The sequence below is a fragment of the Chlorocebus sabaeus genome, chromosome 5 (genome assembly GCF_047675955.1).
Source record: "Chlorocebus sabaeus isolate Y175 chromosome 5, mChlSab1.0.hap1, whole genome shotgun sequence".
Classification (NCBI taxonomy): Eukaryota; Metazoa; Chordata; class Mammalia; order Primates; family Cercopithecidae; genus Chlorocebus; species Chlorocebus sabaeus.
The window spans coordinates 70,240,746-70,256,278 of NC_132908.1; the positions used below are offsets into that span (position 1 = coordinate 70,240,746).

Here is a 15,533-nt window from a genome sequence, read left to right on the forward strand (position 1 = left end):
GTATAAGTTCTTTTGCCCCTTTTGTTTATGGTGAAGTTAGCACATATAACTTTTGAAGGCAGTAAGAGACTCTTTTGTTTATAATCCATATACTTAAGGATTATCCCCAAACTGTTAAATTGCTGACCTCAGAGAGGGGATTAAGAAGGAGAGGGAAGACACCTCATTTGGACTGTATACATCTCTGAATTGTTTGAATTGTATTCTTTCCATAATTTAAAAACATTAAAATATTAGAGAAAAAAATCCAAGACATTAAATTATTTAAAAAGAGAAAGAAATATATGTGCAGACTCTGACCTGGCAATGTTACTTCTAAAAATTTCTTAGGAAAAATAATTAATGATGTGGACAAGATGAACTGCTTGAATGTTCACTGCAGCACTGTATGCTGTAATAGAAACTCGGGAGCAACTGTAACATTCAGTATGGGGGACTGGTTAATCAGGCCACAGTACATTTATATAGTGAATTTTATTGCCATTAAAAACAGCGTCTTGTACACCCATGTTCATAGCAGCATTAGTCACAATAGCCAAAAGGTGGAAACAATCCAAATGACCATCAGTGGCTGAATGGAAGAAACAAAATATGGTACGATGTGATGCTATTCAGCCTTAAAAAGGAAGGAAATGGACAGGGCATGGTGGCTCACACCTGTAACCCCAGCACTTTAGGAGGTCCAGGTGGGTGGATCATGAAGTCAGGAGTTTGAGACCAGCCTGGCCCCCATGGTGAAACCCCGTCTCTACTAAAAATACAAAAATTAGCCGGGTGTGGTGGCAGGCGCCTGTAATCCCAGCTACTCAGGAGGCTGAGGCAGGAGAATCATTTGAACCCAGGAGGCGGAGGTTGCAGTGAGCCGAGATCATGCCATTGCACTCCAGCCTGGGCTACAGGGCAAGACTCCATCTCAAAAAAAAAAAAAAAAAAAGGAAGGAAATTCTGACATGTGCTGCAACACGGAAGAACCTTAAGAACCTTATGCAAGGTGAAATAGGACAGTCACAAAAGGATAAACACTGTATGACTCCGCTTAGATGAGGTACCCAGGCTGGCCAAATTCCTAGAGACAGAAAGAGAAACAGAATGATGGTTTCCAAGGGGCTGGGAGGGTGGTGCGTATTGGGGAGTTACAGTTTAATGGGTACAGAGTTTCAGTTCGGGAAGACGACAGCGTTCGGGAGGTGGATGGAGGTGATGAGGGCACAGCAAAGTGAATGTACTTAGAACCACTAAACCGTATACTTAGAAATGATCTAAGTTATAGCTGTTATGTATATTTTACCACAGTAAAAACAGTGTCATGCAGGTGTATTGAATGAATGGAAAATTGTTCATGGTATATCATTTTACATGAGAAAGGGTGCCATACTCGTGGTGTGTAGTTTGTATTAGTGTCCCGTTGCTAATATACCACGTGACGACAAACTTCATGGCTTCACATAATGCAAATTTATACTCTCATAGGTCCAGAGGACAGAAGTCTAAAATGGGTGAGCAGGGCTGTGTTCCTTCTTGGAGGATCTGGGGGACAATCCGTTTCCTTGTCTCTTCTAGCTTCTAGAAATGTTGCCTGCATCCCTTGGTTCCTGGCCCCTTCCTCCTCCTTCCCAGCCATCAGCATAGCATCTCCCAGTCTCTCCTGCTGCTTCCATGGTCGATTGACCTGCTCTGACTCCAACCCTCTTGTTCTCCTCTCGTGGGGACCCATGTGATTACATTGTGCCGAGTCAGATAATCCAGGCTAATCCCCCATATCAAGATCTGTAGATTAATCACATCTGCAAAGTCTCTTTTACCCTAAAAGATAATATATTTGCAGGTTCCAGGAATTAGGATGTGGAAATCTTTGGAGGAGCCATTATTCAGCCTACCACATAACCTATTTCTTTTTTTATAAGAAATACAGTTACATGTGTACTTAGCAACCATAGGCTAAGTGTACTATCCCTGAATGAGTAGATGATGGATTTTTTTTTTCTTTTCTCTTGTCTGTTATATCTGAATTGTCAGCTTTTTTTTTTTTTTTTTGAATGAAAGTACCTTGAAATGAGAAAAGAAATCAACACAAGTTATTCTTTAAAATAAAAAAGTCTTCCTGTTAGAATCAGAGACAGGAAGAACTACAAAGTATTTTAAAGATCATCTGATAGAACCTGTTTCTTAAACAGACTGGGTGCAGTGGCTCACACCTGTAATCCCAGCACTTTGGGAGGCCAAGGCAGGCGGATCAGTTGAGGTTAGGAGTTCGAGACCAGCCTGGCCAACATGGTGAAACCCCGTCTCTACTAAAAATACAAAAAATTAGCCAGATATGATGGTGGGCACCTGTAATCCCAGCTACTCGGGAGGCTGAGGAAGGAGAATCGCTTGAACCCGGGAGGTGGAGGTTGCAGTAAGCTTAGATCTCCCCACTGCACTCCAGCCTGGGCAACAGAGTGAGACTCCATCTCAAAAAAAAGAAAAAAAGAATCTGTTTTTAAAACTGAGGGAAAACCCAGTGAGGATGCAGATTGCCACAGCATGCACGCATCGGTGGCAGGGTTAGAATCAGACCCACGGCCCTGACTCCAGGCTGAGGTCTTCCTTCTCTTTGCTGCTGACACCTCCAGCCACATGGGAAGGAGGCAGAGCACTCAGAGAGATCACTTTGCAGGGACCTCTGTTCTTGAGACCTTTTCTGTCTGGGACACTGAGCAAATGAGCACCATTAAATTCAACCCACTGGTCTTTTTGATAGGAAAGTCAGCCACCGCGGTCAGCATGGCCAAGTACTACAATGCGGCCTGCCTGAGCATCGACTCCATTGTGTTGGAAGCTGTGTCCGACAGCAACAACGTCCCAGGGATCCGGGCCCGTGAGCTCTGCATCAGGGCTGCCATAGAGCAGTCCATGAAGGAAGGAGAGGAGGCTGGTAAGAACCCATTCTCCCGGCTTTTTGTGGCCAAGTCACCAGCACCCCCACTGGCAACACCCATCTTCTCTGTGCCCCACTGAGCTCTCCTCCCACAGCCTGGTTGAAGTCTGCGCTACAGCATGCTGCCAACTTCATAGCCCAGAGGAGAATTCTCTTCACGAAGCATGCCCGAGTCTCCTGCCCTGCCCACTGCCAGCGTGCTCTTGCCTCTGTAGGGACCAGGACAATGAATAAGACACAGCCCACACCTTTGGAAGTCTGACACCTGGAGGGGGCGGGGGAAGAAGCAGACTTGGGGTCAGTCAGAGCAAAGGAAAATAATTTTGCAACAGAAATACCAACTTCTGTGAAAGAGCAAGTTTGGGATGAATGGGTTCCAACAAGGGTGATTTGGGAAGTTTTCAAGGAAACAGGTTTGAAGAAGCAAGAGAATGTTAGTAGGCAAAGATGGGGACAAGGACATTCCGGAATGAAAAATCAGGGAAGCTGATCATAAATTAGGGGTGGGAAAGCAGGTTGAGGCCAATCATTGTTGACCTTGAATGCCAAGATTAGGAATTTAAGTTTTATGTTCAAGGAAAAGAGCCATTGGGACAGTTTTCACACTATGGAGAAATGGTCAGAAAACCACTGTAGGAAGGTAGCCCTTGACTATCATGTAAAGGAAGCGATAGTGAAGCTGCAGACAAATGGGCCTGGGCCGGCCAACCCGACAGCCACCTTCATGGTAGAGAATTGAAGGAGTAAGAAGGATTTAAGATGGCCACACCCAGATTTCAATCCCAGAAACCAGGAGAGAGTGATGTCATTTACCTAGATAGGGAACACAGGCGGAAGAGAAAGTTTGCTGGAGAAGAAAATAAATTGGGTTGGGTTTGGGGGAGGGGGGTTGTTTTCTTCCTTTCCATCTTTTTTTTTTTTTTTTTTTTTTTTTGAGATAGGGTATCTCTCTGTCACCCAAGCTGGAGTACAGTGGCGCAATCATATCTCACTGCAACCTCCCGGGCTCAGGCGATCCTCCCACATTAGCCTCCAGAGTAGCTGGGATTACAGGCATGCACTACTATGCCTGGCTAATTTTTAGGGTCTTACTATGTTGTCCAGGCTGGTCTCAAACTCCTGGCCTCAAGCAGTCCTCCCAAAGTGCTGGGGTTACAGGATTTAGCCACTGTGCCTGGCCTGAATTGAGTTTTGGAATCCTATAGCGGGGAGGCCTCATGTGGCCTTCCTACAAAAAGTTGAGAATTCTGGCTCCATCAGGTTATCTGAGGACCATCGGAGCAGGCAAGCAGCTGCTCGATGGGAAAATATACTAAACACCAAGCAGAGTGCCTGCTCAGAGCGGAAGCATTCCTATGTCAGTACCCACGGCATGATGTAATCCCAGAAATGCTTCCAGCCTGCTAGTTGATAAAACTGGCTGGGACTTTCAGGGTCATCCCCTCCCCTCAGTACCTCTGCATGGGACACTTAGGGACATGGAAGATTCTTTGCTGGGAAAAGAAATAGCTCTTTAGTGAGAACCTCTGGCTATGCCCTAATGCTGATTCTCTTAAATTTTTTATTTCCTTTTCTGTGAAATAATCTACATTTCATAGTGATCTGTGGAGCCATGTTTATGTCCTGTGCCTAAGGGTAAATTTGAGCTCCTGGTCTGAGAAAGTAACATCAAGCTAGAGACAGAGCTGGGAGAGTCTTTCTCCATGAAACCACTGGGGTAGATGAAGCAGCCAGAAAAGCCCAGAATGAGCCAGGAGGAATGGATAAGGCGGGTTAGGACCATGGAGAACACCTACATTTCAGGAGAGGTCGTGGGGAAGCCGGGAAGGCAGAGACAGCAGAGCCAGGGTCATAGGGACTGTCAGGGAAGTCAAGGAAAGGGCCCCGGAGCTTTAGGAAAGGGAGAAGCGAGGAGGAGTTTCACGTCCCTCACAGCCCTGCTGGACGGGGAGCCTTCCTGCTGGCCTGATCTCACAGCCCACTTGTCTAGCTAACCTAATAGTGATCTACCTCCTTCATTGTCCGCCCCCACCCCGTGTATGCCCTGGAGGCAGGGGCTTGTGTTAGTTTTCCCCACTGTAGTCCCAGCACCTGGAAGAATGCCTGGCATAGTTGACACATAATAAAGATTCATAAAGGATTCATTCAATCAATAAATGAACAGAATTAGAGACTGCTGGAAGCCCAAATAGAATAGGCCTAAGTACAGGGCAGCTGAATTTCCCAGTCAGGAGGTCCCTGGGGTCTTTGGATAGAGCCCTTGCAATAAGAGGGGTTAGGCCCTCACATCTCCCCTGCATCTGCTGTCACTGTGGAGTCGGTAGGCTGGAACAAAGTCGTGGCAGTGAACCCGAACCTGCCTGTGCCATACAGTGGCCACTGGCCCTGGGGGCTGCTGAGCACGTAAACTGGGATGGTCCAAACAGAGGTGTGCGGTGAATGTACAGCTCCCACGGGAACCCTGAAGATGTGATATAAAGAAAAGACTTGGAAATAACACAGGAGCAATTTTTATACATTACATGTTAAAACGATCACATTTTGCATATATTGGGTTAAAATGTGTCCCTAAAATTAATGTTTACCTTTTTAATGTGGCTACTAGAAATGTTTAAATTACATACATATGTGGCTCACATTATATGTCTATTGGACAGAACGGACTTCAGGATGCCATCCCCACTGTCGTTTTTTTTTATTCTAACGTGATTTTAATAAAAGTTCACACTCTCCTTATAGCCCAGGAGGCTGCTATGGGTCAAAACATCATAGGGCAAGGACGACTGAGCACTGAGACCTTGGGCAAGTTAACCTCAGAGATAACTCTGCTGGCCCCAGAAATTAAACCTGGAAAGAGTGTTCGTGGGAGTGTGGTCATGACCAAAAGCAAGGCGGACAGCCATGGCTCCGGGTCGCAGAAGCAGCATCACTCACACCAGTCTGAAACACCACAGGTACAAATCAGGGCTCTACCGCAGGAGGGCTGGGATCTTCCTCCTCCCCAGCGTCCTGCAGCCAGGTCAGTGCCCTTCATCCCTGCAGTGTTCCCACCAGGCCGGCCTGAGCGCTGTCCCTGTGCCCCTCCTTCTGAAAGGGGCATTCACCCAGCTGGTGTTCAGCAAACATCTTTTATGCTGTAGGCACTGGCGAAGTGCAAATAAAGAAAGCAGAATCCCTGCACTAAGACTCTGATGAAGGAGATAACCACATGTGCAAACATTTGCAATAAAGTGAAATTAGTTACAAAAGAAGTGTGAAAAGGGAATTAGGCTGAGCCACAAAAAATTGCCAAAATTCAATCCTTTTATAACTCCATAACAGCAATTTCCTATGGCTCAACCTAATTCTAAAGGAAGTTAAGGATCAAACCATTAATCTAAGTTGTGGGAGGGCTGCATGGGGAGTCCTGGAAAGTCAGAAAGAAGTCGCAGCATTTGAGCAATGTGCCAAGGAACTTAGCAGTCTCAGCCAACTGGCCGGTGCTACTGAAGCCAAAGACAGTGGGCGTAGTGAGTAATGAGTTGTAGGTGGAGAAGTGAAATCAAATGAGTGTAGGATTTTAGATTTTATGATGTTTGAAAGTGAAGGAGAAAAAACGAAAGAGTAGTAGAGGGGCAAAGCCAGGGTCAGGAGAGTCCATTCTCAGAAAAGAAGTAGAAGCAGGTCTATAAAGAATGGAGCCTCTGGAGAAGTGTCATGTGGCAATCCACTCAAGAGAGAATGAGATCCTGGGAGGCAGTAGGAAGGGCAGAATTCAACACAATTAAGGGAGAAGAGAGCCGGCTTCCTTTGGGGTCAGTAAAGGGTAAAAAACAGACACAGCTAAGGGTGGGAGAAGCCGAGTGGAGAATGGAGGTTGGAAAAGGCCTCGTTGAATGGCACCGTGATGCATGTAGGAGGCATGGTCTTTTGAGGGAAGCAGCGAGGAGGCTGGGGCTGCAGAGCATGCTCAAGGGGAGTGGCAGAGCACTGCTTCCACTATGGTGAATAGAAGCAGTAATTGGTGATGGATAAGGAATAAATAGTTGGGAATGATAATGGCACAACCAAGACTGGAAACTATAACTTCACAATTGTGAAGCTTCTCTCTCTCTCTCTCTCTCTCTCTCTTCTCTTCTCTTCTCTTCTCTTCTCTTCTCTTCTCTTCTCTTCTCTAGAGTCAGGGTCTCACTCTGTCACCCAGGCTGGAGTACAGTGACACAATCTTGGTTCACCGTGGCCTTGAACTCCTGGGCTCAAGCAATCCTTCCACCTCCGCCACCCAAGTAGCTGGGACTACAGGCATGTCCCACCATGCCTGGCTAATTTTTTAAATTTTTGTAGGGATGAGATCTCACTGTGTTGCCCAGGCTGGTCTTGAACTCTTGACCTCAAGCAGTCCTCCTGGCTCTGCCTCCCAAAGCACTAGGATTACAGGCATGAACCGCCACACCTGGCAAGATTTCTCTAAGTGGACCTGGCAGCTCCCATTCAGGAGTGGAGAGAGAAGAATGTCACCCTTGAGGAGAGGGGGTGTGCTCTTAGAACTAGGGGGCAAGAGAGCTGAGGGTGCCATCAGTATAGGAAGCCCAGCCTCAGTAGAGAAGGAATTAAGAAGGAACATAGAATGGGAGAAACAGGAAGGGTTAGGGGTGGATCTCGTTACAGCCTGAGAGTGCTATAGGGACAGTCGGGGAGGTGGATGGAGCAGAAGTGAAAGTCCTGGTAGAAGAGGAGGCCCATCCACTGGGAAGAACAGATGGATGGGGAAGAGTTGTAGGTCTTCATGGGCAATGAGACCTGTGAATTGGATAGAGCAGGTGGGTGGAATAAAGATGTAGGTCCTTAGGCCGGGTGCAGTGGCTCACACATGTAATCCCAGCACTTTGGGAGGCTGAGGTGGGTGGATCACTTGAGGCCAGGAGTTCAAGACCAGCCTGGTCAACATAATGAAACCCCGTCTCTACTAAAAATACAAAAAAAAAAAAAAATGTAGTAACAACTTAGCTGGGCATAGTGGTGCACACCTGTAATCCTAGCTTCTCGAGAGGCTGAAGCACGAGAATCACTTGAGCCCAGAAGGCGGAGGTTGCAGTGAGCCAAGATGGCGCCACTGCACTCCAGCCTAGGCAACAGAATAAGACTCTGTCAAAAAAAAAGTACATAAAAAATAAAGATATAGGTTCTTGTAGGAGAGGAGGCCCACATGTTAGATCAGGTAAGAGGATGGAGCAGAGGTAAAGGTCTTTAAGGGAGAGGAGACCTGCAGGTTGGATGGAACAGCCCACAGGGCTGAACTTGTGCCAGGTGATATCTTATTGTCACTTCAGTCTTATGTTTTTCTCACACCATGAAAACAGAAGCCATTGATTCATTTTCTTCTGGAGCACTATCCTTTTCACCCTCTTTTCCAGGATCCAGTAGAGTGTTCTTTACCCAGATGTTTATGGATGAACTAAAACTCATTTCTCTGTTACCATATAGGGTGTTATCCAGAGTCATTTCCTTTGGTTTTGTTCTGTCCATCTGGACAGGGAAGTAAAGCTTTTTAGAATTCTTCAAAGGCAGTAGAACACCCCAATTCTGACTCCAAACTCCTTTCAGTAATGAAACTTAAAGATCACAGTAGAAATCAGCTCACAGACCCCACATGTGGTGCCTGCACTGCCCAGTGTGACAGGACTCAAATGATCTGGACAACAGAGTCCCCCTGTGAAAGCACTTACCCAGGGAGATGGCGATTGGTCTTCTTAAAGCTCTCATAAAGCATGAATTTTCCAATGACTGATATTTCAGTCATGTTGCAAATGGGAAGAAATGTGTAAATATATTATATAACAAAGATGTGGCCCGTAAGCTAATTTATTTATAAATCACCTCTATCCAGGAAAGCACCAGTAAGAAATCCTGATCTTTTGAATGATATTTAATCCAACGCTCTTGCTTCTCAATTTCATGGCCTCTGCAGCTACTCACCTCCCTGACCACATCCTAGACGTTGTTCATCACTACCCATAAACTCCAAGATCTCTCTGTCACAGTCCTGCTTTCCCACAGCCATCCTCTCGCTTTCTAGATGACTAACTCTGATAAACACCTGGCCCCATTGAAACCTCCAGTCCTCATCCTCACTACCTATCACCCACCTCATGCCCTCTTTACCCAGTCTGGATGCCATGGTCTGCCACTATAGCACCCCCTTGCAACTTGCCCTTCACCACACTCTCAAGCAAAGCTTCAGCCCTGGCAAACCTAATCCCCCACCTACTCCATGCAGACCAGCTGAGCATAGCTGGGGAAGATTCTCACCTCTCCTGCAGGATCTTCATTGAAATTTAAGACCACAGGTCTCCGGTGGACCCTTTGGTCTGGCTCAGCCTTCCATCTATTCAAGATGACTGCTTTATTGCTCTCGTCACTCTCCTAGCCTCCAAAATATTTTCCTCTTCCTCATTGTCAGCCAATGATCCCTCTTCTGATTTCACTGAGAAAGCTGCAGCAATCAGAAGACAATGACCTCATCTTCTGGCCACCAAGTCTTCCAGCAGCCTCCATCCACACATGGGGCTGTGCCTTCCCGACAGCTGAGTGTCTGCCCTGCCTTCAGCCAGGGCTGATCCCTGCACATGGGCACCCAGCCCCACCCCTTCTCTTATCCAAGGGCTAAATTCCTGCAGTTGTCTCCTGTCTCCCATTTTCTCCCTAGTCTACTCCCGTCAGCATCTATGCATGCTGTATTATTATTCTCATCATTAAAAATGCTTTCCCATGACCCCACATCCCCCTCCACCTATTACCTCCTCTCTTAGCTCCCCTCCTCTGCTGTTCCTCCTAAGAACTGCCGCATTGCCTGCCTCCCCATCCTCACACCCTCCCCCATCCTCTCTTTCACTGCTTCCGTTGGGTCCTTTGTCCCCACCGTTCCACAGCTGCTCTTCTCAAGGTCCTTGGCAGTCTTCACCTGGACAAATCCAGAGGTCAGTTTTCTGTCTGCATCTCACATGACTTCTTGGCAGCTGATCGCCCCCCATCTTGGAAACACTTTCTTCATGTGGCTTTCCCTCCTCCACCTTCCCTTCTACCTCATTAGCAACTCCTTCCTCTACTTTCCCAGCTTCTCAATCTCCAAATTCCTGGTCATTGGAGTAGCCTAGGACCAAGTCTTCTACTACTACTTTTTGTTACCTGCATTGTCTTTGCAGGCATCTCAGTCAGTTGCATTACTTAAATATTTAAATACCTTTAACATGTTTGTGACTCTCGAAATTCTATTGCCAGCTCGAATTTCTTCCCAAGTGCAGGTTCATGTATCCACATTCATTTTCAATCTCTCTCGAAGGGCTTAGAGGCATCTCAAAATGTTTATATCCAAAAAGTGATTCTTGCTTCCACTGCTCCCCAAAAATTGTTCTTCTCCCAGTCTTTCCTTTCTCAATAAATAATTTCACCATTTTCCAGCTTGCTAAGGTCAAAACTCAAGGAATCATTTTTTGATGCCTCTTTCTTTATGTTCCATCTGAAGTCCTACTGGCCCTACTTCCAAAACGTATCCTGTATGAGCCACTTCTTGCCACCACCATTTTCGTCTCGTCTCCACCACCATCCTCATCCCTGTTGCCATCATCTCCTGTCCTGACCACAGTGACATCTTCCTGTGACTCATGTCACCTCATGTGATGGGTAAGGTGGTCTTTTAAAAATAAAAATCAGGCTGGGTGCAGTGGCTCATGCCTGTAATCCCAGCACTTTGGGAGGCCGAGGGAGGCAGATCACCTGAGGTCAGGAGTTCGAGACCAGCCTAGCCAACATGGCAAAACCCCGTCTCTACTAAAAATACAAAAATTAGCCAGGCGTGGTGGTGCATGCCTGTAATTCCAGCTACTTGGGAGGCTGAGGCAGGAGAATCACTTAAACCCGAGAGGTGGAGGTTGCTGTGAGCTGAGATGACACCATTGCACTCCAGCCTGGGTGACAGAGACTCCATCTCGAAAATAAAATAAACATAAATATAAATCAGATTATTTGTCTGCTGAAACACACCAACTTCCCATAATACTTGGAATAAAATACCATGGTCTACAAGGCCCTGCATATTCTGGTCCTGGCGGTGTGGTGTCTTTTTTTTTTTTTTTTTTTTTTGAGGCGGAGTCTCACTCTATTGCCCAGGCTGGAGTGCAGTGGTGTGGTCTTGGCTCACTGCAAGCTCCGCCTCCTGGGTTCACGCCATTCTCCTGCCTCAGCCTCCCGAGTAGCTGGGACTATAGGCGCCCGCCACCACGCCTGGCTAAATTTTGTATTTTTAGTAGAGACGGGGTTTCACCGTTTTAGCCAGGATGGTCTTGATCTCCTGACCTCGTGATCCGCCCTCCTCAGCGTCCCAAAGTGCTGGGATTACAGGCATGAGCCACCGCGCCCGGCCTGTGTCGTAGCTTTAACCTTAAGCCTGACTATCTTCCCCATTGCTCACTCAGTTCCAGCCCCACTGGGCTCTGTTTCCCCCGCCCAGATTCCCCAAGCACACTTGCGTTGAAAGTGCTTGCTGTCCCCTCCCAGAAAGGCTCTGCTCCCAAGATCTTGTCTCATTCTTTCACATAACCCGGGTAACATGAGCATCCTCTCTACAGAGTCATTCCCCAACCCTGTTAGGGTTCCTTATTACCTGGTTATTTCCTTCCTAGCACTCATCACTCTCTGAAATTGTATTGATTTGTGGAGGAAAGTGGCTTTTTCTGTCTCTTCCATTGGAATGAAAGGGCCCCAGGGGCAGCACTATTGTTTGTTGTTATATCCCTAGTACCTAAGCGTGCCTGGTGCAAGATAGGTACTCAGTGAATAATTGTCGAATGAATGAAAAGCTGCATGCAGTTCAGTATGCAAACAACGTACCTTCCACACTGTTGCCACTTGAAAGTTACAGCGGTTCTTTAAGATAGACAGGATCCTTCCATTTTATAATGCAATTCCCATTGTACAGATGAGGCAATGAGAGATTATGTGATCTTCCCAAGGTCCTGTGGCTGGTAAGTGTAGGCGTTGTTGAGATACAAGGCCGGATTCTGACTCCTGATCCTTCTCCCACTCAACAGATTTCCTCCAGCCCTCTCCTGCCGGGGCCCACCCACCGCCGGCTCAGTGTCAGTCCCAGTGTCGGAGGCGAGACTGGGCTGATGAGCTGTGTGCTCCCGGATGAACTTCTCGTGCAGATCTTGGCAGAGCGGATACAGGTGGGTCCATGCCACCTGCACAGAGCGGCAGGGCTTGGCACTCACACACCATCCCCACGCCCCGGACAGAGGTTCTGGGCCATCAGCCACCACAGCGGCTCTCTGACAGCTCTTGTCAGTCCCTGGCCCTGGCCCAATCTGCAGCCTGAGGCCATTCACCTTCTTAAAGGACCAGAGAGGAGAAGACTACACAAACACTTTTTAATGACCAGAAGCAGAGCGATGTGTTAAAACTTACAATGTGGAGTCATTCTGAAAGTGCAAATTTGGAGCTATGTTAATTGCTTCCAAAACACATTTTCAGTGTTATTAAGTGAAAAAGAAGTAACTAGGAAACAGTGGTTAAAACATAGTAACATTCTATGTAAATATTTATAAATGTATACTACACACATAGTAAAAACTTTTAAAATACATGTTAACTGTGGTTATCTTTGGGTAGCGGGATTATAGAATTTTAGTCTTCTTTATACATTTCTGAATTATTTTACAATAACATATTGCTTTTAAAGTCAGAAAAACAGTAACACTCTTTTCCAAGTTTAAAATTTTTTTCCATAAGAATTCTACAGTTAAAGACAAGAAAATAAGATCAGCAGGATTGAGGAGGGTATCACTGAAGCCTATTTCTGCTCATGGTTTGTAGACACAGCTACATTGCTTACCAGGTCCTGGAGCTGGGTGTTTGCTTTGTGTCTTCAACTAGGGCCACAATATTAACTGCACATTTAAATACAACAAAATTAACTTGAGGTTCCCAGAAGGGGAGGAGTATCATCACAAGAAAGTTTTTATGTGAAGATTTGCACTGCTGCTACGTTAAAGGCACATCACTCTCAACTGATTTGAACAAGGTGTTCCCATAAGCATGCCAATGTTTCAGATACCCAGAGTAAAGGCTGAGAAACGCTGGTAAGGCCCCACAGTCAGCCGGTGGAGCTGTGCTACTCAAAGTGCTGGTCTCTGATGACACATGGAGCTTACAGGGCTTGTTTCATCCACAGAGTCTCGCTACAAAGTTTAGCCGCAGAGAAGGAATGGTGCAGCCGTGGTACCTGTTCAGTTGCCAGCTGAACCAGACAGTGTGTTTAGCGATATGGGTCGTTGCGTTCTGACACAAGCTTCTTGTCTCATCCAAAACCTGATGCTCATTCATTGGTGGCCGGTCCACGGGCTACACTCTGAGTGACACTGAGTAAGGCAGAGGCTATTCTCCAATGGTTACTGTTACCAAAATCATTACACTCCAAGGCAGTAAGACCACTAAGAAAAATACAAAAGGCCCATCCGCTGCTGCCGCTGCTGCCTGTGACTCTGTGCTTGGGAACATCTTTCCCTTTTCATCTCATTTTTGCGTACCTCATGGATCTTCCCAGACCGGCCCTTTAACATTTTTGTTTGTTCATTTATTTCTACAGACAGAATAAACCCTTTACTCTACAAATAGGTACAATAAAAACCATCTGGCTGGGCACAGTGGCTCATGCCTGTAATTCCAGCACTTTGGGAGGCCGAGGCAGGTGGATCACCCGAGGTCAGGAGTTTGAGACCAGCCTGGTCAACATGGTGAAACCCCGTCTCTACTAAAAATACAGAAATTAGCCGGGCATGGTGGTGGGCATCTGTAATCCCAGCTACTTGGGAGGCTGAGGCAGGAGAATCATCTGAACCCGGGAGGCAGAGGTTGCAGTGAGCCGAGATTGTGCCACTGCACTGCAGCCTGGGCGCTGGAGTGACCGAGGGAGACTCTGTCTCAAAAACAAACAAACAAACAAAAAGACTGACTGATTAAACATTTTTATTCTTCTCTTTTATTTTATGATAGCACCTTGGATTTAGCAAGCAGAAAGGCATGGTGCTTGCATCAGGGCCAAGTAGGTCTGCAGAACCCTTTGCAGCCCCGGTAAAAGCATAAACAGAACAAATGAGGTTGCGGCCGTAGTAACTGTCTTTGCTGTCTCTGGTTGCAGCTGAGTGACTGCTACCGAGGAGTGGTGTTTGATGGCCTCGACACTCTCTTTGCTCGGAATGCCACGGCTGCCCTCCTCTGCCTGCTGAAGGCCATTGGCAGCCGGGAGCATATATACGTTCTCAACATGGCCCAGGATTATGCAGCCATGAAGGCCCAGGAGAAAGCCAAAAAGGAGCAAGAAGGCAAGGCCTCCCACCTTCCCATTGGGCTTAAATGAAACTTTGACATTTGCTATTCCATTGGCGCCTCACCTCTGCCCTGTAAGGTGGCCAGGAGTTTGTATTTCTGCTTTGCTGGGAGGGAACTGGGATGCATGTGGCTAGTTGGGAGGTTCTGCGACGAACACTCTGCTGACAGCAGGTGCATTCCTGCTTCCCTCCCATCACACCGTACCCCTCCAGGGTTTCTGCAATTACAGTCATTACAGATCCTGACTGAAGCAACTGATTTCCTTGTTGGTTTTGTTTAAGCCAACTGTGCATTTCTTATAAAACTCACGGTGCTAATACACTTTCCAAAACATTTACACCTTAGCCTGCTGCACACCAGGCACTGTAGCAGACATTTTGTATACTTTGGGGCATTTAATCCTCACAATTACCCTGTGAATCTTGTCCCCATTTTATAGAAAAGGGGAATATAGCTCAGAGATAGCAAAAGTCTTGTGTCAAATCACATTGCCAATTAGTAGGAGAACCGGGTCCTTTTAATTCTAAACCCGTTGCTTTTCCTATCATTATACCAATGGCCTGGGGAAAAATTTAATAACCGAAAGATTTGCTTGAAAGATAGGTACACACGCATACAAGTAATGTTAGCTTAAGTTCCCAATTTGTCAGAAGCAGCTCCAGCAAATCTTGGTCCCCCAGGGCAGGGGTTGAGGGACAGAGGTGGGTGGCGCTGTCCACGGGAGTCAGAGCCCCACCTCCTGGGAGCCTCAGCTCCAGCCACACGACTGCCCTTCCTTACTAGGGCTTGCTGCTCCCTTCCAGCACAATCTACTCAATTCATAATGCTTTTCCAGTTAAGGAAATACTTACAAACACTGAGCTGTCTCAGTCCTTGAACAGAACTCAAAGTCAGCTTCCTTATAGTCTCATCCTGAGAAAAATCTGGAGCAGTGACCAGGCATCCCTCAGCAGTCATCCAGCCTCCAGCTGCACAGTTTTCCAGAAAGCTCATTTCTCCATACTGATCCACTTGAAAATAATTACCACTTTTCCTTTTCCCACTTATCTTCAGAATGAAATTTCTCCCAGTTAAATTGCGGGCTCCTCTCCCCTAAATCATCTGAATTGAAATGTCCTAAGATGGCATACGGTCACACTATTAATACATTAAAATCTCATGCTTATTGAACATCTATGAACACGCCAGGCACTGGGGAAAGCACTTTACATGATAGCTTATTTCATCTCTACAACGGCCCTATGTTACT

The 15,533-nt window shown here is 46.6% G+C and overlaps 1 protein-coding gene across 3 annotated transcripts in view; it reads left to right on the forward strand.

Annotated features, from left to right (window-relative positions):
- Window positions 1-15,533, forward strand: part of HYDIN (HYDIN axonemal central pair apparatus protein) — a 480,054-nt gene that overhangs the window by 333,720 nt on the left and 130,801 nt on the right. For 2 of the 3 annotated variants that reach the window (XM_073015549.1, XM_073015550.1), the window contains exons 42-44: window positions 2,744-2,917; window positions 5,660-5,874; window positions 11,986-12,833. In XM_073015549.1, coding sequence (XP_072871650.1) covers window positions 2,744-2,917; window positions 5,660-5,874; window positions 11,986-12,354 — 758 coding nt within the window. In that variant the 3' untranslated portion in view covers window positions 12,355-12,833. Of the gene's footprint in view, window positions 1-2,743; window positions 2,918-5,659; window positions 5,875-11,985; window positions 12,834-14,093; window positions 14,278-15,533 lie in introns of those variants that run through there. The other variant, XM_007993708.3, reaches the window with a different exon arrangement.